The sequence below is a fragment of the Lactuca saligna genome, chromosome 4, assembly GCF_052625555.1.
Source record: "Lactuca saligna cultivar CGN05327 chromosome 4, ASM5262555v1, whole genome shotgun sequence".
NCBI lineage: Eukaryota > Viridiplantae > Streptophyta > Magnoliopsida > Asterales > Asteraceae > Lactuca > Lactuca saligna.
In genome coordinates this window covers 193830069-193853357 of record NC_136420.1, presented here as the reverse complement: position 1 = coordinate 193853357, position 23289 = coordinate 193830069, and the positions used below count along the sequence as shown (strand labels likewise).

Sequence of the window (23289 nt, the reverse complement as noted above, 5' to 3'; positions counted from 1 at the left end):
CCCTCCTTCTTCTTCCCTCTTGGTTTCTGCCTCCCTCTCTCTCGGTTCAGCATCAGAAGGTCGAGCCTCGGCCAGAATTCGCATATTTGTCACTTTAAGCCCATTTTTGATATTTTTAACATTTTAAGCCCGTTTTTTGTGATTTTAAAGCGGGATTTTCTCCAGAAATTATATTTTAACATAATAAACTCTAAATATTCATAATTTAAACATATTTTGATGAAAATCATTATTTAAATAATAAAGATTAAATGGGTGAATTATTAAAGGTGGAGTGTTGACTTTGCCTTATCCAATGTCACAAGCAACCACCCACACCCACTCTTTGACTAACCACACCTCCCCACCTTACCTAGGTCACATCAATGTCATTTCCACTCAATCATCACTCCTTCCCACGTTTTGAGAGCTGAATATTCATCCTCTCTCCTCATTTTCTCTCATTTTCTCTCTTTTCACCAAAAGGAGCAAACACTTTTCTCTCACACTTTCCCTCTCTAGAACTCGAGATTTGAGGGCTGATCTTGGGATTTTCCTCCACATTTAGTAAGAATAATCCATTCTCTTTATGATTATCTCAATTATTTCCACTCGAATCATGGATATCTTAAACAAACTCTCTCATAATTGTGTTAGATCTTCGAATCTTCAAGTGATTCTTCAAGTGTTCTTGGGTTGAACACTTCTCTTCTTCAACACTTACCTACTGAAATCACTTAAGGTGAGTTCATACCCCTACATTTCCATGTTTTCTCAAGTTTTCAGGGGGGAATACAAGTTAAAACACCAAGAACATAACTAAATTTTTCTAACAGCCTTCATCAGAAAAGTTCAACTCCATTCACAGACTGTTTTGAACAACTTAAACATTTTATTTTTCAAAACTGTACAAGGTGAAAATAGTTCAAGTTTTTAGATTTAAAATGACTACTTGCACATCTCCAAACGATTTTTCTACAATTTATGGTGATTTTTACAAAACTGCCTATCATTTCAAACAACAATCCGGACCAGTCTGTGATTTTGGACTTATTCACCCAAGTTGGAGGTCATTAAAAATCGTGATAAAAATTATGAGTAGACTAGACACATTTTTCGAACTCTCGGAATTTACGGATCTAGTTTTCGACTTCGTATGATTTTTCTATGATTTTTCTAAAACAGTGCTGAAAGACTAAGAATTAATTAACAGCTTCTATCTATCAAAACACTTTGTAACATGTTGAGCAAAGTGTTAAAACTTTGATAACTTCATACATTACATGTATTTCTTGTTATGATAAATTTATATAATAGGAAATTACTTGCTGAATTTATAAGAATCCTCCATCATAATCATTAGTACAAGACAAAACAAGTTAAACATAGCTATATTGTACTATACATTTGACTTCCATAGAATGGGATTCTTAAACATCACAAGGAAATATACTAAACTATAATAGGTATAGTTAGGGTACATATACATTTCAAACATTTTAATAAACTATAATAGGTATAGTTGATGATCATTTACATAACTTACTTATACAAAAAGGGGTACAAATACAAAGTGTCGGGTCTCTATACAAAAAGGGGTACAAATACAAAGTGTCGGGTCTCTATACAAAAAGGGGTGCAAATACAAAGTGCCGGGATCTCTATACAAAAAGGGGGTACAAATACAAAGTGTCGGGTCTCTATACAAAAAGGGGTACAAATACAAAGTGTCGGGTCTCTATAAAGAAAGGGGGTACCGATACAAAGTACCAAGTTCACTTAAGTTAGTGATTATGATATTAAAACTATATTGCATCTAGAACTGTTAGACTTCAACTATAATCACTGAGCGTACATGTTTGAGTCCTATAAGAATTTTGTCTTGATTGGCCTAGAATTAGTGATGCCTGCCTCATCTCCTGTTCCTTGTTTGGTTGTGGACCTAGGGCAGACCCACTATATTCAACGTTTTATCTAATTTAAACCTTATATAACTTATATACGCTGGACGATTATAGAGGAACTCTACGGGTCATTCTAGGGTTCATTAATGCATCATATAGGAATATTTCTATTCACACTTAACTAAGAAAATATTGGATTTTCTGGAAATCAAACTATATCGATTTTACAAGGAAAACGGTTTCTACTTCAAACAAAACTATTATGAACTCACCAACTTAATTGTTGACACTCTTTAAAACTACTTGTATTCTCAGGAATCAGTGAAACAGGAAAACTTCATCGCTTTGAGGATGGGACGTTAAACCGTCAACAATTTATTTTTGTCATCATAATGTAATTGCTTTTGAAACATGTAGACATATACTTTGGTGTAACTTTTGCAATTATATATATGGTGGTTGTATTTACTTTGATTACTATTATACACGTTGTTGTGATATTGTACATGAAGTCCTCCACCCCCGGACGTTTCCACCATCCTTGGTTTGGGGGTGTGACAGATTGGTATCAGAGCATTGTTTATAGTGAGCTAAGTATATCAAACCACATAAGATATACAAACTATAAATGCATTGGGACTAAGGTCTCTGATTTTAAGATTTCAAAACCACTATACCTTTAGGAATAAATAGCTTTTGTTAAAAGTATACATGCATGCATACATACTAAGGTCAGCATCATTTTAGGACAAAACAAAAGTAATGATTGTTGGATATCACAGGTAAGCCTGGGGATGTATGGTCAGTCTTGGGAGTGGCATAGCCTGATCAACTATGCTGGTCCGAGGAGTGATTAGCATATGCCCAAGAATGGTTGTGATGTGGCAACAAGTCTAAAAACTTACCAACACTACCACAATGAAATACCATAGGGGTATTTTGGCATTATTATAATTACATATGTGAGAACTAAATAGATCTTTATCCATAGGTCAATAGTTGCTTAGTGGATACATTAAAATTTTATGTATCCAGGACGTCATAGACTTAGAATCTGTGGATCTTTGCTCTACTTCCTGTTCTCGTTGGATTGGGGATTTAGAGTTAGGGTCGTTTATTCGAAGGTCTATCCTGTCCCGAATACATATAATTAGTATGCACTAAACAATTTGTTGAAGTACCTGATAAAGATCAGCATATAATTAGCTAATTAGTACGTTTGCTTAGTTATTTCTTATATCCCCATTTCTCGCGAAGATATCATGGCTGGATTCCATCCACATGACGACCCGTACTACCCTAACCTCGACAATACCAAATGGCTCGGAGAGGAGCCAGAGAATGATTACCCAACCCCTGGGAATGGTCACCAAACTGAAGACTATGCTGATGGTTCTGACCCCGAATCCTGAAGTGGAGAACTTAACCCCGATGACTCTTGTTCCGAATCCCAACCCTCTACCGGCTTTTCAAGGCCCGACGCCTCTTGGGTAGAGTGCTTGGAAACCTGGAGCGAAGAACAAGACCAACATATGTCGTTTAATAGAGAACGAAGTTTCTACAACATAAATGAAGGAAGCTTAGCAGATAGAATTTTTCCAATCCTGGTCCATAGAGTTGCCCGAAACAAGATTCAGGGTAGAACAACTCTCCATAGTATCGCAGAGGTTGATGCAAATACAAGAATACAAACGATCCGCACCAATCGCCTTGAGCACACTCGTGAAAAATCTAAGAGAGACCACAAAACCTACTAACTCGTGAAGGTCATTCATATGGACTTTCTTTATGAATTATATATAACGAATTCTTAAATCGAAGAATAATGCAGGAAAAATCTAATTCTATAACAACTGACTTGTCTTTACTAGTAGAAACTTACCATCTGATCATTTTTCTTTTTGCAAACTCGTGACAGAACGATGCCACCAAGGAAAAGACCCAGACCTTCGGGCAGCACAGCGCCACCACCTCCGACGCCACCTCCCCAGTTTGATCCCGAAATGTTCCAAGCTGCAGTAACAGCAGCCGTGGTAGCTGCAATGTCACAAATTGGCACAAATAGCACTGGTGGTGCTGGATCTGGAGCCACAAACCCTAACCACGGGGATAGTGCAGGACGCACAAGGGAATGCACTTACAAGGACTTCACAAATGGCAAACCCGATTCCTTCGATGGAAGTGGGGGTGTCCTCGCACTAATTCAATGGTTTGAGAGGACAGAAGCAATCTTTGAGATTTGTGCTTGCCCCGAAGCGAGCAAAGTCAAGTACGCGACATTCACCTTCATCGGAAGAGCTCTCACTTGGTGGAACGGCAAAGTTAAATCGCTTACGCTTGCAGTGGCTAACTCGTTAAGTTGGGAGGACTTAAAGAAGATGATGCTAAAGGAATATTGCCCAAGAGGTGAAGTGCAAAAGCTGGAGCAAGAACTATGGAATCTCAGAATGGCAGGCTCCGACCTTACAACTTACACCAACCGATTTTGTGATCTAGCACTCCTTTGTCCCGCTATGGTCACCCCGGAAGACAAAAAGTTGGAGCGTTACCTCTGGGGATTGTCCCCCGAAATTCAAGATAGCGTGCTGGCCTCAAGACCAACTACCTTCGACAGCGCCAAGGAGTTAGCACAACAACTCATTGACCATCATGCCAACCATGACACTATGACAACCACCCTTACCCAAGCAAGAGGAGGGAACAGCGAAAGAAAGTTTTGGGACAACAAGAAGGACCAATCAGCCCAAGGCCTCGCTAAGAAGCAACAGATCCTTGCTGTTCATGCTGCCACAACCCTCACCACGCCAACTCCCATGAAACCATACGCTGGAACACTTCCGAAATGCAACAAGTGTAACTTCCATCACACTGGGGCTTGTCGAAAGATGCATTGCAAAAACTGCGACAGAGAGGGGCACACTGCTCGTTTCTGTAAGGCACCAGCACGACCCATCAACCAGGTACCTGGCTCTGGAGTAAGCCCAACCTGTTACGAGTGTGGAGAAACGGGACACTTTAAAAGGGAATGCCCAAGGACAAGAGATGCCGGTGCTGGTGGGAGGGTGCTTGCAATCACCGAGGGAGAAACCACCCCGGAACTGCCTGCAAATATTAGTACGTGTTTCTAACATCGAAATTTAAATCCCGAATTTCTTTATATGCTAAATCTAGCATCGAGTAAAGCATGCATAGTAATAATCATGTGACATCGGGCGAGTTATTCCTCACCATAATCAAATTCTTGTACTACGAAAAGTTATCCCCATCTTTCCTCTAAATTCCTGGATCCCCATTCGAAGTGCAAATTTCGGGACGAAATTCCCTTTAACGGGGGGATGATGTGACAACCGTCAAATTCTGGTCAATTCAAAGACAAATAAAGTCAACAAGTCAAACTGGTCAGCTCAACTAACCCTTGTGTACTTGGACTTACGTTCAGTATTTACTAAACAACTCGCTATTCTGATAAGAAAACATAAATCGAAAAGTACGTACAACTAGATCTCCTTAACCTAAAAACTGTAGTACGTGGCGAGCGAAACCGATAAAACAATGATGCATACTCATCGGGAGTGTGTAAGATCCTTAAACAAGGCTTAACAGGGTTTACGAACCATGCATTGCGATGCCAGACACTCACAATTGTCACACATGGATCCTCTCTCAATCGTTTTCACTCTATCTCTCTCTATGTCAAATCTCTCCAAGTATGCGAAATCTCTCTCAAATATCTCTCTATATGAGAAATCTCTCCAAGAATGTCAAATCACTCCCAAATCTCTCCAAGTATGTGAAACCTCTCTCAAATACCTCTTTGTATGAGAAATCTCTCCAAGAATATCAAATCTCTCCCAAATCTCTCCAAGTATGAGAAATCTCTCCCAAATCTCTCTCAAATATCTCTCTGTATGATAAATCTCTCCAAGAATGTCAAATCTCTCCCAAATCTCTCCAAGTATGTGAAATCTCTCTCAAATACCTCTTTGTATGAGAAATCTCTCCAAGAATGTCAAATCTCTCCCAAATCTCTCCAAGTATGAGAAATCTCTCCCAAATCTCCCTCAAATAGTTCCCGTAACTCTTTAGAATCATTCGGGTCATACCGGCCCTTAACCGGGTCAAAAACGGCTTAAAACGGGGCGAAAACGCGAAAAACGGACCTTAGGAACCGAAACCCCTCTTAGGAACCGAAACCTCTCTTAAACCTCTCTTAGGAACCGAAACCTCTCTTAGGAACCGAAACCCCTCTTAGGAACCGAACCCTCCTGATGAAGAAGGCTGCTGAACCAAACCGAAGGTACTGTTCACTACAGTCCGCTCGGTTCTGACCTTCTCGCCTTCTATCTCCGAACCGAGCCTCTGTTGGCTAAGGGCGCGAGGACCGAGCCTCGGTTCTCGGTCGCCTCATCTGTTCCGCCTCTCTATCTCTTCCCTTCTCTCGCTCTGTCTATGTTGCTCGCTTCTCGCTCTGTCTCTACTTGCGCCCCTCTGTTCCCTCTTCTCCCCTCTCGGTTCCTTCCCTCCTTCTTCTCCCCTCTCGGTTCCTTCCCTCCTTCTTCTCCACTCTCGGTTCCTTCCCTCCTTCTTCTTCCCTCTCGGTTTCTGCCTCCCTCTCTCTTGGTTCAGCATCAGAAGGTCGAGCCTCGGCCAGAATTCGCATATTTGTCACTTTAAGCCCATTTTTGATATTTTTAACATTTTAAGCCCGTTTTTTGTGATTTTAAAGCGGGATTTTCTCCAGAAATTATATTTTAACATAATAAACTCTAAATATTCATAATTTAAACATATTTTGATGAAAATCATTATTTAAATAATAAAGATTAAATGGGTGAATTATTAAAGGTGGAGTGTTGACTTTGCCTTATCCAATGTCACAAGCAACCACCCACACCCACTCTTTGACTAACCACACCTCCCCACCTTACCTAGGTCACATCAATGTCATTTCCACTCAATCATAACTCCTTCCCACGTTTTGAGAGCTGAATATTCATCCTCTCTCCTCATTTTCTCTCATTTTCTCTCTTTTCACCAAAAGGAGCAAACACTTTTCTCTCTCACTTTCCCTCTCTAGAACTCGAGATTTGAGGGCTGATCTTGGGATTTTCCTCCACATTTGGTAAGAATAATCCATTCTCTTTATGATTATCTCAATTATTTCCACTCGAATCATGGATATCTTAAACAAACTCTCTCATAATTGTGTTAGATCTTCGAATCTTCAAGTGATTCTTCAAGTGTTCTTGGGTTGAACACTTCTCTTCTTCAACACTTACCTACTGAAATCACTTAAGGTGAGTTCATACCCCTACATTTCCATGTTTTCTCAAGTTTTCAGGGGGGAATACAAGTTAAAACACCAAGAACATAACTAAATTTTTCTAACAGCCTTCATCAGAAAAGTTCAACTCCATTCACGGACTGTTTTGAACAACTTAAACATTTTATTTTTCAAAACTGTACAAGGTGAAAATAGTTCAAGTTTTTAGATTTAAAATGACTACTTGCACATCTCCAAACGATTTTTCTACAATTTATGGTGATTTTTACAAAACTGCCTATCATTTCAAACAACAATCCGGACCAGTCTGTGATTTTGGACTTATTCACCCAAGTTGGAGGTCATTAAAAATCGTGATAAAAATTATGAGTAGACTAGACACGTTTTTCGAACTCTCGGAATTTACGGATCTAGTTTTCGACTTCGTATGATTTTTCTATGATTTTTCTAAAACAGTGCTGAAAGACTAAGAATTAATTAACAGCTTCTATCTATCAAAACACTTTGTAACATGTTGAGCAAAGTGTTAAAACTTTGATAACTTCATACATTACATGTATTTCTTGTTATGATAAATTTATATAATAGGAAATTAATTGCTGAATTTATAAGAATCCTCCATCATAATCATTAGTACAAGACAAAACAAGTTAAACATAGCTATATTGTACTATACATTTGACTTCCATAGAATGGGATTCTTAAACACCACAAGGAAATATACTAAACTATAATAGGTATAGTTAGGGTACATATACATTTCAAACATTTTAATAAACTATAATAGGTATAGTTGATGATCATTTACATAACGTACTTATACAAAAAGGGGTACAAATACAAAGTGTCGGGTCTCTATACAAAAAGGGGTACAAATACAAAGTGTCGGGTCTCTATACAAAAAGGGGTGCAAATACAAAGTGCCGGGATCTCTATACAAAAATGGGGTACAAATACAAAGTGTCGGGTCTCTATACAAAAAGGGGTACAAATACAAAGTGTCGGGTCTCTATAAAGAAAGGGGGTACCGATACAAAGTACCAAGTTCACTTAAGTTAGTGATTATGATATTAAAACTATATTGCATCTAGAACTGTTAGACTTCAACTATAATCACTGAGCGTACATGTTTGAGTCCTATAAGAATTTTGTCTTGATTGGCCTAGAATTAGTGATGCCTGCCTCATCTCCTGTTCCTTGTTTGGTTGTGGACCTAGGGCAGACCCACTATATTCAACGTTTTATTTAATTTAAACCTTATATAACTTATATACGCTGGACGATTATAGAGGAACTCTACGGGTCATTCTAGGGTTCATTAATGCATCATATAGGAATATTTCTATTCACACTTAACTAAGAAAATATTGGATTTTCTGGAAATCAAACTATATCGATTTTACAAGGAAAACGGTTTCTACTTCAAACAAAACTGTTATGAACTCACCAACTTAATTGTTGACACTCTTTAAAACTACTTGTATTCTCAGGAATCAGTGAAACAGGAAAACTTCATCGCTTTGAGGATGGGACGTTAAACCGTCAACAATTTATTTTTGTCATCATAATGTAATTGCTTTTGAAACATGTAAACATATACTTTGGTGTAACTTTTGCAATTATATATATGGTGGTTGTATTTACTTTGAGCACTATTATACACGTTGTTGTGATACTGTACATGAAGTCCTCCACCCGTGGACGTTTCCGCCATCCTTGGTTTGGGGGTGTGACATAAATGGAATCAGCAACTTTGAAGCCATTCAAATCATATGATAAATGGAAAACTTAGAAAACTTATTCAGTAATCAAATGAAATCAGCAATACAATCAACAATATACAAAAAGATTGAAACACATGAAATCATAAGAGATTACAAGAACAATACAACCAGAGACCTTATGAACCGATTGAAACAAATAAATCAGAAAAATCAAACTAATGATATCAGCAATATAACGAACATGTCCTTAAAAAGGATGAATTAAAAAACTTATTAATCAGATGAAATAAATGCAATCAATAATATAATCAAACCTACAAGAACAATACAACCAGAGACCTTATGAACCGATTGAAACAAATAAATCAGAAAAATCAAACTAATGATATCAGCAATATAACGAACATGTCCTTAAAAAGGATGAATTAAAAAACTTATTAATCAGATGAAATAAATGCAATCAATAATATAATCAAACCTTGAAGATGCTCTTTCTTTACTCCCAAATGACTAAACTGATGAAATCAAAAATAACTAAAGCAGTTATGACCGGCAAAGTACCAACGACTACCGGCGACCCGCGGCCAGAGAGTAGAGAAGAAGCAGTCCGACCGGCGACCTGCTAAGTAGCAGTTACCAATGATGAAAGAGCGGGATTCATAGGAGATTAGCTAAAGCCGTTTCAGATTCTTCTCTTTCTCTTTTTGTTTTTATGGGGTGTTTGGCTAAACTTTTGAAGGGCTTATTTTTCGAGTTTATTTTTTATAAGCATATTTTTTCTGACTTATTCTTAAGAGCTTATTATGACTCAAACTTATTTTCAACTTAAGAGCTTATTATGACTCACACTTGAAAAATAAACTAAGCTCATGAAAAATAAACTAGAAAAATAAGCTTATTTAAACTAACAACATAAACCAAGCCCATGAAAAATATGAGTTTATTAAAACTAATCTTGAAAAATAGATTAAGCTTAGCCAAACATCCCTTAATTAACAACAGGGGTATAACCGGAAGAAAAAAAAGGTGGATATATCCGCACCGATTTTTACCCCACTCAAATGCTAAATCACACTGGTATCGTTCTCTTCTCAGGTCGCCGTCGCCGTCGCCGTCCTTCTCAGGTAAGTTCATCTCTGAGGTCGCCGTTCATCTTCTGATTGCTCTCCATTTGATTCTCTACGTTTTTGTCGTAGTTAGGGCTTGATTTTGGACTTCAATATCTGATCGTACAAAAACAAAAGTCGAATCTCGATCGAATTTCATCCCCCTTGCTGTTACTGTAACTTGCACCAATCGTCTTACTGTGAATTTCCCATGTCTTTTGCTATTGAACCGATGTTATTAATGAGATATCATTTCTCGTTTGTTATAATTCGGGTTAGACATTTGTTTGTTCATAAGAAATTACTCATTTTTATCCTTGCTGTTTCATTCTCAGTATCTTAATTGGTATATACGATTTGCATTTTGTGTTTGAAACATTTTATTCATTAGATTTCAGCGTGTGTCACATTCTATCTAATTCTCATTTTAAATTCTTCATTGATGATCTTCACAGCACAGCGTTCTTGAATCTCCTCGCTTCTCCATCTAATGTGCCCTAGTTTCCACCACATTCATAACCCTAAAAGTTGATTCGGAAGCATGATCTCTTCAAAATCCACATCTACTTCTCAAGCTCATGTCGTGAACCAAGTATTAGCAGCCATAATCCAAAACCATCCATTCGACTCCCATCTTGCAAAATCCCCCTCTCTAACCCATCACTTTTCAAATCCACCATGGGCGAATGAGCTCATCACCAATGTCCTAAGATCCATTCCAAGATTCTTCTTTCAATCCCCAAGATCCATCGGGCGTCAAAACACCTCCAGACACCGAGCTCCTCTCAAACAAAGAAACCTCCATCAAGAATCAATCAAAATCCATAACCACACGCTTCTTCTTGGACCAGGTGCTTACAGAGACCCAGAAAAAGTAACCTTAGGTTTAAACAAAGCTCTCGAGTTTTACTACTGGGTCGAATCCCAATTTGGGTTTAATCACAACGAAATAACTTGTAGAGAAATGAGTATCATTCTAGCTAAAGGTAACAAATTGAAAGATCTTTGGAACTTTCTCAAAGATATGTCAAGAAGAAACACTGGCAATCTAATTACAACCACGACCATGACCTGTTTGATAAAAGTCCTAGGAGAACAAGGTCTAGCAAATGAAGCATTAGCTGCATTTCACCGAATGAAACAATTCCATTGTAAACCAGACATTTACTCATATAACACAATAATCAATGCATTATGTAAAGTCAACAACTTCAAAATGGCTAAGTTTTTATTCGAACAAATGGAGTTACCAGGGTTTAGGTGTCCACCCGATACTTTCACTTACACAATCATGATTAGTTCATACTGTAAACTCAGCTTACAAACCCAATGTAAAAAAGCTATTCGAAGGAGAATGTGGGAAGCTAATCACTTATTTCGGATCATGTTGTTTAAGGGTTTTAAGCCTGATGTTGTAACATACAATTGTTTGATTGATGGTTGTTGCAAGACTTATAGAATTGAAAGAGCTTTGGAATTGTTTAATGATATGATGAAACAAGGTTGTTTTCCAAATCGTGTGACTTATAATTCTTTTATAAGATATTATTGTGTTACTAATGAGATTGATAAGGGTGTTGAGATGTTGAGGAAGATGGAAGATTTGAAACATGGGGTAGGAAGTACTAGTTCTTATACGCCTATTATTCATGCGTTTTGTGAATGTGGAAGGGTGGTAGAGGCATGGGATTTTGTTCTTGAATTGGTTGATAGAGGATCAATACCTAGAGAATATACGTATAGATTGGTTTATGGGATGTTGAAATCTTTAGGGAGAATGGATTTGTTGGATAATGTAATTTGTGGAAGAATTGAAGAGGGGATTAAGAATAGATATAAACATGTGATGAAAGTGAAACCAATTATGTTTGAGCCACAATTTGATTTAGAATAATGGGGAGTTCTTTTATATGTTGTTATTTCATAATTCTTAAAGATATATCTTGTTGTTTCTATAAAAATGCTCCCTTTATTTTGATGAGCCTTGATCTTGCACTAGTGGATATCGAATACGAGTTTTAATGTGACATAAGAACATAAATTTATCATCTTATTAGTTATTACATGGAAGGATAGAAACTTTTGACTCATTAGAAAGTAATGTGAAGAAACGTATAAATGTATGCATTTTTGTGTCATTTTAGGATATCTATTGAATTTAGTGTTTCTTGTTAGCTCAATTAGTGTACAAAGGTTGGCATCCTGCTCAAATAAAATGGAATACTTAAGTATGTGAAACAACTAACAAAGTTAGTGTCATGAATAATAAAACATCAAAATATATTAATATTTTGTGTTGTTAACAGTAAACATTATGCAATTATATAATTTAGTTTGTTAATTTATTGTTGAAAGAAATATTGATGATGTTAATACAACTATACAAGACACCTCAGAATGGAAAAGCAACACCAAACGAACAGTGTAGTTGTAGTTATGGACAGGTTGGGGGAGTTCGAGTGATTCTGCAATTGATGAGGGGTTAGTTTTATATTATTAGTATTTATTTATTATTATTAAGTAGTTTGTTCATAAGGATTAAAGAGGAAACCTCGAGTATAAATAGGTTATTAGGGTGAAGGATTAAGGATGACAGATCCCTATTTACAGGAATACTTTTTGCATTAAAGAAATCTACTTCCGGAGTGTTATTACTTATTAGCCCTCTTCACTTTCTCATTTGCAATTATGACGTTGGCCTTCAATAGTTACTACAAAATCTTTTCTTAGGTGTTGTTTGTTTTCTTGAAAAAACTATTTCTGACCATTTATTGTTGTGTCGCATAATACTTGGTCATTCACAAGTGTTTGTTTTTCAGAAGGCTTCTAATTTAAAAATGCACACGTGGCGCAACATTAGACCATCTGTTTCAAACTTCCTTTCTTATAGAGATAAAGGCATTTTGACATCTTTTTAACCCGAAATGGCTTGGGTGAGGAAATGTTCTTTTTTTTTTTAAGGGTACTCTCGAGAACAGATCTTGTGGAGCTTGTAGCTCAAAGGATTAGAGCACATTCACCCATACTTGTTCGGATGTCATCCTTTAAATTTAACATTTCTTAAGTCACTTTGACTTCTGTCTAGAGTCTAGACTTGGCTAGTTTGTAGATTCTATTCTTCTTTCTTTTGTATCCAACTCCATTTATTAGAGCATCTACAATGGGGATGTTTTTCATGAAAAAGCTCAAAATGAAAAAGTTCATTCTATCTTTCACAATAGAAGATTTTTTATTTTGTTACGAGATGCTGTATAGTTCTAATTGGTTAAAAAACTATGGGTCCCACACAATAAACGACAAAGCTCTTGGCTAGAGCTTGTTAATTCACAAACCTACTCGAAGAACTTTGAATTAAAAAAAAAAAAAAAAAAAAAAAAGGTTTTTCATTTATATAGAAATTTTTTTGTTTGAAAAAACTCCTTTTTCTGGATGCTCTTAGGGGTTGTTTGAAGATTGCTTATTGGTCTGATTGTATTGAGTCAGAGGCAGGAATGGGTTAGAAGATCTGATTGAGTGTATCTATTAAGGAAACTATACTGTTTGATTATACATCTGATGATTGTGCTGAATAATACGTGTATGATAAAATGTATATGTTTGATAAAACAAACACCTGAATAAAGTTGCTGATTAATCATAAAAAATACAAAATATCATACAAAATCCAAATTAAACATAAATCATTTCAAATCCAAATAGAAACATACTAAAATATAAACAACAAAACATAATTATTTGCATACAAACATGGATGAATGAATAAATACAAATACGTGTTGTGACGTTAAAAAAGCAAGAGTAGTCGAGTGCTTGTCTTTTGTAATCTGGCTCTCAGAATCTTTAATACGATACAAACCAAGAAGTCCAATATCATGTCCAACATAAGAAATCAATTACTTGGTTTATAAAATTGCCAATCAGAATCAGAAAATGCAAACAATAGTAGCAACAACAATAAAAAAACGAAATGACTGTTTGCAAGAGGCAGAATGAGAAGTCTATTGAATATCATCTTCACTTGATATAATGATTAAACATAACGTTCTATTGAAGTTATTAATCATGTCATTCTTTATATCAAAACAAATTTTGTAACATTTTATCTGATTCGTAAATCGACTTGTTTGTTCATAATCAAGGCTTTTCAACCTAATGTGTTCAAGTTCTTCCAAATTTTGTAACAAAGTTGGTTTGGAATTGGGCGTATGTGATCTCTTCAAAGTATGCATTGCATGTGTTTGATAAAAGTCCTAGGAGAACAATGGCTGGCAAATGAAGCGTTAGCTGCAATTAACAAATGAAGCAATTTCGATTTAATACTCAACAACGCATTATGTAAACTTAATAACAAGTGTTTGTTAGACCAAATGGAGTTGTTATTAAATAATTCTTTAAGATGACACTTGTTATGTTTGTGTTAAAAAGTATATTTAAGATAGTAAATACAAGAGATGCCAAAATCCAATGTGTAAAAATGGTGTGCATTTCGAGAAGCATAACATAACATAACATACATGCAAAAGTAAAACTTGTGCACCTTGATTGGCTTTCAAGAATAAACTTTTTGAGAATTTAGATAGGTTTTACAGGGACCATGTACTGAGGTCCAACCACAAAGATGCAATAAAAACTTGGATAAATTGCAACCATCGAATGTGAAAAACGCAAAGTGTAAAGGATTGTGTAACAATAAAATAAACACAAAAGTCAAACAGCAAATAGAATTATGTCATCCCAAATTGGATATATATAGGTTCAGTTTCATTTGAGACCATTCTAATTTTGTGAAACCGTAAGACCAAATCTAAAAATAAGTTTAAAATGCAAAATAAATGGAAAATCCAAAAATTCTTTATTTTTAAATATTATTTTCGAAACTTGAATTAACTAAAAAAAAAGAAAATTAAAAAAAAATAAATAAAAAATTCCGTTTTTTTTTTAAAATAAGTGAAATATTCTAAACACAGACATAATCAAAAAAATAATTTTAAAATGCAGAATAAATGGAAAAATCTAAAAAATTCTTTTTGTAAATATTATTTTCGGAACTTGAATTAACTAAAATTAAAATAAAAATAAATTTCAAGTTTTTGAAAAATACGTGAAATATTCTAATAGAATATTACACTAACATATTCTAAAAAATAATTTTAAAATGCAAAATAAATGGAAAAATCCAATTTTTTTTTTTAAATATTATTTTCGGAACTTGAATTAACTAAAAAAAATTAAAATAAAATAAAATAAAATAAAAAAAATGCATTTCACGGTCTCACAAAATTAGGCCGCCTCACATGAACCTAACCCTATATATATATATATATATATATATATATATATATATATATATATATATATATATATATATATATATATATATATTCATTTTTCGTCATTTAATTTCAATTTGTTACAGGTTAATGTTATATTTTTGGGAAGTATGGAAAGGCATGTTATAGCAAGTTAATTTTAATATTTTTATTAGATATTCAAACTGTGTTTGCTGCTACAACTAACTCATAAATTACTTTTTTTTTTGGTAATTTATATATTTATTTTATATTGTTACAGAAAACATATTCATGTAAATATCATTTTATATCTTTTGACTATGTTATCAACTAGTTTTTATTAACAAGTAATTTTTGTCATTTATAAGTTAGCAAGTAGTTTTTTAGCTATTATATTAAATATAGTTTTATAGTATATTTTGTAGAGCTTGTATTTAGCTCGACTGAAAAGTGGGTGCGACAATATTTGTGTGTATCTACATCTACATAAATATATACATGTATACGGCAGCTTCCTTTTGTAACATGATATTATCCAAAGTATTTTTGTATCCTATATCTGTGATCTTGGTTATTATTCATTTTTTTATAATGGTTTATTCACACCTTTTATTCTTAAACTAGGTGTGAGATCCATTTATTATATAGGTTTATTTTAAAAAAATTAAATATGAAATTTTAACAATTTGATAAGTTTAAATTTATAAGAAAAATGTGAAAAAAAATTAGATTATTAAAATTAATGAGATTTTAATACGTTGAATATATTACATATATAAATATTTCTAATAAATACCTTACATATTAAATGTGAAATTTTAATTTCATAAAATGAAAAATACAATAAAATGACAAATGGAAAATAAAAAATTCAAAAATTCTAGAAAATGACATGTGTCCAAATGAAGAAGAAGGGGACATGTGGGAAAAAAAACATTGATTTATTAAGGATGATATATATATATATATATATATATGGGAAAAGTGAATATACCCTTAAGGGTATATACGCTTAGGTACCCAAACTCATTATAATACGTCATTTTGTTTAATATATTCATTATAATGTTCTTAAACTTCAACCCTTGACTTGATTTACTTTCAAAATTTTCGAAATTTCATTATTATCTTCCTATTACATCACATCTTTTTGTCGAACACCTACTAGGCTATATATATTATAGTTGAAAATGAAAATTATGTAAGATGAATATAAATGTGAAATTGATAAAAATCTTGGAAGTAAATCAAGTTAGAAGTTGAATTATAAGAACATTGGACAATTACAATGTATACATATGATACAAAACGATGTAGTATAGTGACTTTGGGTACCTAAGCTTATATACCCTTAAGGGTATATTCACTTTTCCATATATATATATATATATATATATATATATATATATATATATATATATATATATATATATATATATATATATATATATATATATATATATATCTTTACTACTTATAAAAGAAATCTAACTATTTCTATAAATAGATTGAATATAATAATATTATTTTTTTAAGACGTCCAAACTATTAAGCTTGAAGTACAACCCATTTATAATATAATAATATTAAAACTTTAACCATATCCTTTATCCCTTAAAAATCTCGTATCAAATTAATAGAAGAATTCATTTGCAAATTGAACCCGTCAATCTCAACACTTCAACCATTTGAAGCGGTCAATGTCAACAATTTATAGAGGATCTCTTCTCTCACATTGGTAACAAACAATCTCATAATATCTATCTTCGTAATCCCTTCAAAGTAAGAAATATACGCACACTCTCTCGAAGAACTCTAACCAGTAACCAAGACAGTATAACCACCACCACCACAACCGCTCTGCCTCCTTTCGCCTTCAATCAACCACTATCACGACTACCATCCTTCCTCTCACCCACGACATGAACTTTCTTTTGGAACATAACATTTTTCTTTAAAAAAAAATCGTTGAAAAAAGCTATTGTCCCCGCCGCTGTGCGCGGGTAACGGCTAGTATATATATATATATATATATATATATATATATATATATATATATATATATATATATATATATATATATATATATATATATATATATATATTAATCCAAACCTTAACATTCAGGCACTGATCGATCGACCACATACCTTTTGGTTGGGTTTGTTCCATGGTTTGCAATTTTTGGTAGATAAGAGTTCAAAAGTTTACAATTTGCACCAAAAAGTTATATGGATTTAATCATGTCAAACAAAATTTGAAATAACTATTATATCTTTATTTTATTTATTTTTTTTATAGTTTTTAATATTCATATTAATAATTTTATAATTACAAAATAAAAAATAGATAATATAAAAAGGGTGGGGCAGGTGTTGTGGGGTCCATTTTCTGTTTATTAATTATATTTAGTTAAAACATATTTAATCAGAGTTTTTTTTATAGTATATTTCGTTTAAGTGATCATTTATTAAAATTGGAGTATCGAACTTATTTGCTTTTATTTATTGATGGCTTAATATATTGAGGGTAGTATACTTTCAAGTTTAATATCTTTACCCCCTCATCCTTTAATCATATGGCAATTACCCCTGCTTATATGTTACTTTTAAATATTTTTTACAAATTAATTATTTCCATTATATTTTTTAATCACAATTCATTTATAAAATTTTAGTTTTATATCAATTATATAACATTTGAACCATTTTTTATTTTTATAACTATTATGTATTAAAAAAATCATATTTTATGTATGTAAAATTAAAACCTAACATAGTATATTTATATTTTTGTTTGTTAGAGACATTTAATATATAATACATGTTTAAACACCGACTAATTAATTAGGGAGTTTTACAAAAAAAATTTAGATAGATAATGATAGATTAATTTAATTTAAAAGAAAAAGAACTATTGGAAGAGGTTAACCATTGAAGATGTTATTTATTTAGAAGTTAAAGTTAATGAAATTGTGAGTTGATAATTTTTTAAATCATATGATAGGTTAACCATTAGAGATGCTCTAAACGGTTTTTAAATTGCTATCCTGATTACTTTCACTTTATACAATATTCTCATAGATGCATTGTAGACCATCTGGTATGACCATTACGAGAGGTTTTGTGGTCTACATGACCACTAACCACGAATGTGAACGCTATCAAGAAAGGTTTAGTGGTGGCTAATGATTGAACACTTTTGTGATCATTTGTGGTGGGAAGCAAAAATCATCACACCCAATGAGCTTGTTTCTCTTTCTATTTCTTTCTATGTCTCTCCACCTCTCTCTGAATTTTAATATATATATATATATATATATATATATATATATATATATATATATGGGTTCTATTGAAAACCATAAAAATCATAAAAATACATAAAAAAAACTTAAAGATCACAACTTTTTTTTTGACTTTATATTCTTTAAAACCGCACTTTTTTATATAAATTCGTTGAAATTTTTTTTTGAAAAAAAAAAACAAAAAAATAAAAATAAATATATAAATAAATAATTGATTTTTTATTTTTTTTTTGTTTTCAGCAAATTTATAAAAAAAAAAAAAAGAAAAAAAAAACTGCGATTTTTAAGAATATAAAGTAAAAAAAAAGTTGTGATCTCTAAGTATTTATTTTATGTTTTTATGCTTTTTACGGTTTTCTTGTTTTTCATATAACCCTTTCATATATATATATATATATATATATATATATATATATATATATATATATATATATATATATATATATATATATATATATATATAGGTTCATTTGAGACCATACTAATTTTGTGAGACCGTGAAATCAAATCTAAAAATAATTTTAAAATGCAAAATAAATGGAAAAATCTAAAAAAAATTTTTTTTTAAATATTATTTTCGGAACTTCAATTAACTAAATAAAAATAAAAAAAAATCCTGTTTTTTTTTTTTTTTTTTTTTGAAAAATACGTGAAATATTCTAAATAGAATATTACACTTACATATTCTAAAAAATAATTTTAAAATGCAAAATAAATGGAAAAATCTAAATTTTTTTTTTAAATATTATTTTCGGAACTTGAATTAACTAAAAAAAATTAAAAAAAAAATCCTATTTTTTTGAAAAATACGTGAAATATTCTAAATAGAATATTACACTGTACATATTCTAAAAATAATTTTAAAATGCAAAATAAATGGACAAATAAAAAAATTCTTTTTTTAAATATTATTTTCGGAACTTGAATTAACTAAAAAAAATTAAAAAAAAATTAAAAAATAAAAATAAAAAGAAATTAAAAAATGCGTCTCACGATCTCACAAAATTAAGCCGTCTCACATGAACCTAACCCTATATATATATATATATATATATATATATATATATATATATATATATATATATATATATATATATATATATATATCAAAAATTAAGAACGATATAGTGATGAGTATGCCAACATTTTAATAGTTAAATGTGGTGATTAGTTGAAACTCACCACTACAATGGTTATTGATGAGTATTTGACCGCAAATATAAACAACTGCAAAACCCTTTTTTGATAATTGCTTTAGTAGAGGTTGGAATACTTGCTAATGAACTAATTGGTTTGTTCTTTTTTGCTAGTTTCTAGCTGGTAGTTTAATATTTTCACAACCGTTAAAAAAAACATATGCATGATTTTCCTTTAATTATGTAACAACCTTAACATTTGACTTTATGTAATAATGCATAAATTTCGAAAATGGTGAACGAGGACTTGTTAAAATAATTTAAAAAGACTTTTTAATATTTACATTTTAAATGTAAATTATATTTTAATTTTCGGATGGGAAGTTACAGCAAGTTGATAATGACTTTAATTTATAAATTTGAATTAAATTATTTTCTAAATACACTGGTTGGTATAATAAATTGAACGAAACATACAAAGGTTCAACTACACAATTTTAAATGAATTAAATATAGACTACGTTCCAAAAATCATCCTGCAGCTATGCATTATAATTGATTTTAGTTTTATATGCTCATTGAATAAATAAACTTAACGTACAATTGATAATATAATAATACGTCATATCCTAAGGATAAGATGATGTATACATTAATCTGCTTGGCTATTTGGTGCATTGAAAAGAGAATTCGAGTTTTAGGTTGGTTTTGTTAAATTTTAATGGCTCTAATGTTCATCCCTGTAGTAGAAGTCTAACGCGTGCAAAAATAGTGGATTTAGTTGTCGAATTATCATCTTTTTTATCTATATTAACAAAGCTAGCCAGTAGCCATAATAGATGAACAACTCAATATTAATACACAAGTTTTTAGGTTTTGAGAAAAGGATAATGACACAAAAGATATCAAGGTATCGTGTTTTATTTATTTATTTATTTTTTCGATTTTGACGGTGATTTAATTTTTATTTTAAATTGTATGTTTTTCAAATATTTAAAATTTACCAATTCACACTTGGGTCCCACTTTGCTACGCTGTAACGTTTGGTCAAAGTATGAACTAATTCTAGTTTTTTTTAGTGTTGGAAGGCACTCGACGAGTTGAGAGGTTCCAACTCGATGAGTAGAGAGCTTTCCAGCTGCGCAGATTAGAGGAACTACTCGACGAGATGGGGAGCCCCAACTCGACGAGTTGGCGCTAGGAGAGAAAACCCTAATTTTTCGATCATTGTACCCTATTTAAAGGACTTAACTATAGGATTGGCCTCCTTACCAGCCTCCCTTGTCCAGAAGAAACCCTAGGTCATTTTCCTACTTGTTCATTAAGTATTAGAGTGATTGTTGGAGATCTTTGAAGGAGGTTTTGAAGAGAGAAAATCAAACTTGGAGAGGTGATATTGGATCGAGAAACTCTACATCAAAGGCTACATCTTTGAGGTATAAAGTCATAACCTTGACATGTAGCTTATTAGATCTCATCTCTTGTAGTTTTGGCTTGGTTTTGGGACTTTGACTTGAGTTTCCCAAAGAAAAGAGGTTTTCAGGGGTTGAGGGTGTAGATCTGGCCTCTACATGACGTCTAGAGGAATAAAGTTGAAAATTTTAATAGCCTACATGTCCCATTCATGCAATATGTTCAATTTTAAGCCTAAAATGGACCTTGGAGAGTGTTTTAAGCATGCATGGACGTAAAGTTAGATACTTTACATGCTTTGTCCACCTTTGGACATCAGATTTATGATTTGGAACGTTGTAGTAAGGGTCTAGGGGCTTAATGAGTCAAGAACCGCCCCCCCCCCCCTCTTTAAAGGACCTAGGGTTTGGGTTTAGAGCTTATCGGATGAACCTTGGAGTAAAGTTGGAAACTTTACCCTTCTAGACATCTCTATGGATGGGGATCTAAAGTTTGGAACCTTTGGATTCAAGGAAAAGGGCTTAATGCATTAAATGGGTTGACAAACTGAAGAACCCGATGAGTTTACAGGGGAACTTGACGAGTTGGGTTGGGGTTACCCCGATTCTGTTGGAAAACAGAGGAACATGACGAGTTGTAGGAAAACTCGACGAATTGGATCGCAATATCACAATTCTGACTTTGGGGTGGACTCAATGTGTTAAAGGGCAACTCGACGAGTTAGGTCAACTTGGAGCGTTGACTTTGACTTGGACCTTAACCACGGTTGACTTGAAGGGTTTGAAGGGTTGAGTTATATCTAAGGAATTGTTTATTATTAGGGAGGTGGCAGGGCTGATACTCGGAGTTTGGATTATTCAGCTACAGTTCGCATTTGAGGTGAGTCTCCTCACCATACCAATGGGTCGAAGGCACCAAGGTCGGCCCATTATGTGTTATGTGGTATGCTCGTTGTTTATGTGATATGTAATATGCTAGTTGTCTTTCTGATACTTGCATGGAAGACCTCAGGGGGAGCCTATGGTAGATGGATGTCAGACCATATGGGGGAGCCCATAACATTCCAGGTAAAGACTACGGGGGGAGCCCATGGCAGATAGATGTCAGACCATGCGTGAGAGCCCATGACATTCCAAAAAAGACCATGGGGGAGCCCATGACACATAGGTATAAGACCTTGATGGGGGCCTACAACATCCTGGAGTAAGACCTTGGAGGGAGTCCACGACATTCGTATATGTTTGTATGCATGGTTTGTATGGTTGATATGGTTTTATGTGATCATGTGGATTATGTGGGGTATGTTATCGAGAACTCACTAAGCATTAGCTTATAGTTGGTGGCTGTTTCAAGTACATCAGGATCTAAGGGCAAGAGCTCGGCGTGATGGTGCAACATGCACTCTTTGGCATTTTATTTGGGACACTCTGATTTCATGAAGAATTTATCAGATGTTATGGATTTTTGAAAACATTTGTGATTGGAATTTTATAATTAACGAGCACAATAACTGTAATATAAATGAAAAATTTTATTGGAAACTTTTGGGTTGTTTCAAGTTAGTATCAAAGCCTTGGTTTGAGGGATATAGGTACACTCTCGGGTGTGTCAAAACTCGAACTGAGAGAATGGTGAAGTTGTTTTTGAAAAATCAAAGTTAAAAACTTGTTAAAACCGATTTCTTGTAAGAAAAAATGGAGAGTGCAATGCGCGTAATCAGTCGAGCTCAATAAGTGTTTTCCCCAAAATGTTAGTGTAACGCCCATGTTTCTGGGCTTGTCATTAATAGCGATGTAATAGTCTAGGTTAACGTTTGTAACCCGTCTTGAAATAATAAAGATGTATTATTTGAGTATTATGTGTTTTGTGCTTAATTGTGCGACTTAAATGAATTAAGGATAAAAATAACTATCAAAATAAAATATTAGATAATCTCGATATCTATGAAGGATGTGGTAGTGGTCGTGATGAGGTTTCCGAATATATAAAGAATGCTGAAATCCGAGTTATAACGAAGAAGTTATGACCTGTCGAAGTTTCACGACAGAACAAGCACGACGTTGAATGATGTAAAATATGAATTTAAGATAGAGAAATATCTAACCATAATGATCTAAAAAAAGTCGTAGAATATGTTAAACCGAG

The 23289-nt window shown here is 33.1% G+C and overlaps 1 protein-coding gene across 4 annotated transcripts; it reads left to right on the top strand.

The window, feature by feature from the left end:
• The first annotated feature begins 9926 nt into the window (after positions 1-9926).
• Positions 9927-11978, top strand: LOC145043206 (Pentatricopeptide repeat (PPR) superfamily protein). 4 transcript variants are annotated; one of them, XM_078991782.1, is made up of 2 exons: positions 9927-10015; positions 10092-11978. In XM_078991782.1, the coding sequence occupies exon 2, from the start codon at positions 10539-10541 to the stop codon at positions 11889-11891; it is 1353 nt and encodes a 450-aa protein (XP_078847908.1). In that variant the 5' UTR covers positions 9927-10015; positions 10092-10538; the 3' UTR covers positions 11892-11978. The 4 variants fall into 4 exon arrangements, with proteins under 4 accessions (XP_078847908.1, XP_078847909.1, XP_078847910.1 ...); XM_078991783.1 differs by having other exon boundaries at positions 9936-10015; positions 10088-11978; XM_078991784.1 differs by having other exon boundaries at positions 9938-10015; positions 10453-11978.
• The last annotated feature ends 11311 nt before the right edge of the window (positions 11979-23289 follow it).

Coding starts and splice junctions, on each gene's coding strand:
- LOC145043206 (XM_078991782.1), top strand. CDS start 10,539: ATGATCTCTTCAAAATCCACATCTACTTCTCAAGCTCATGTCGTGAAC.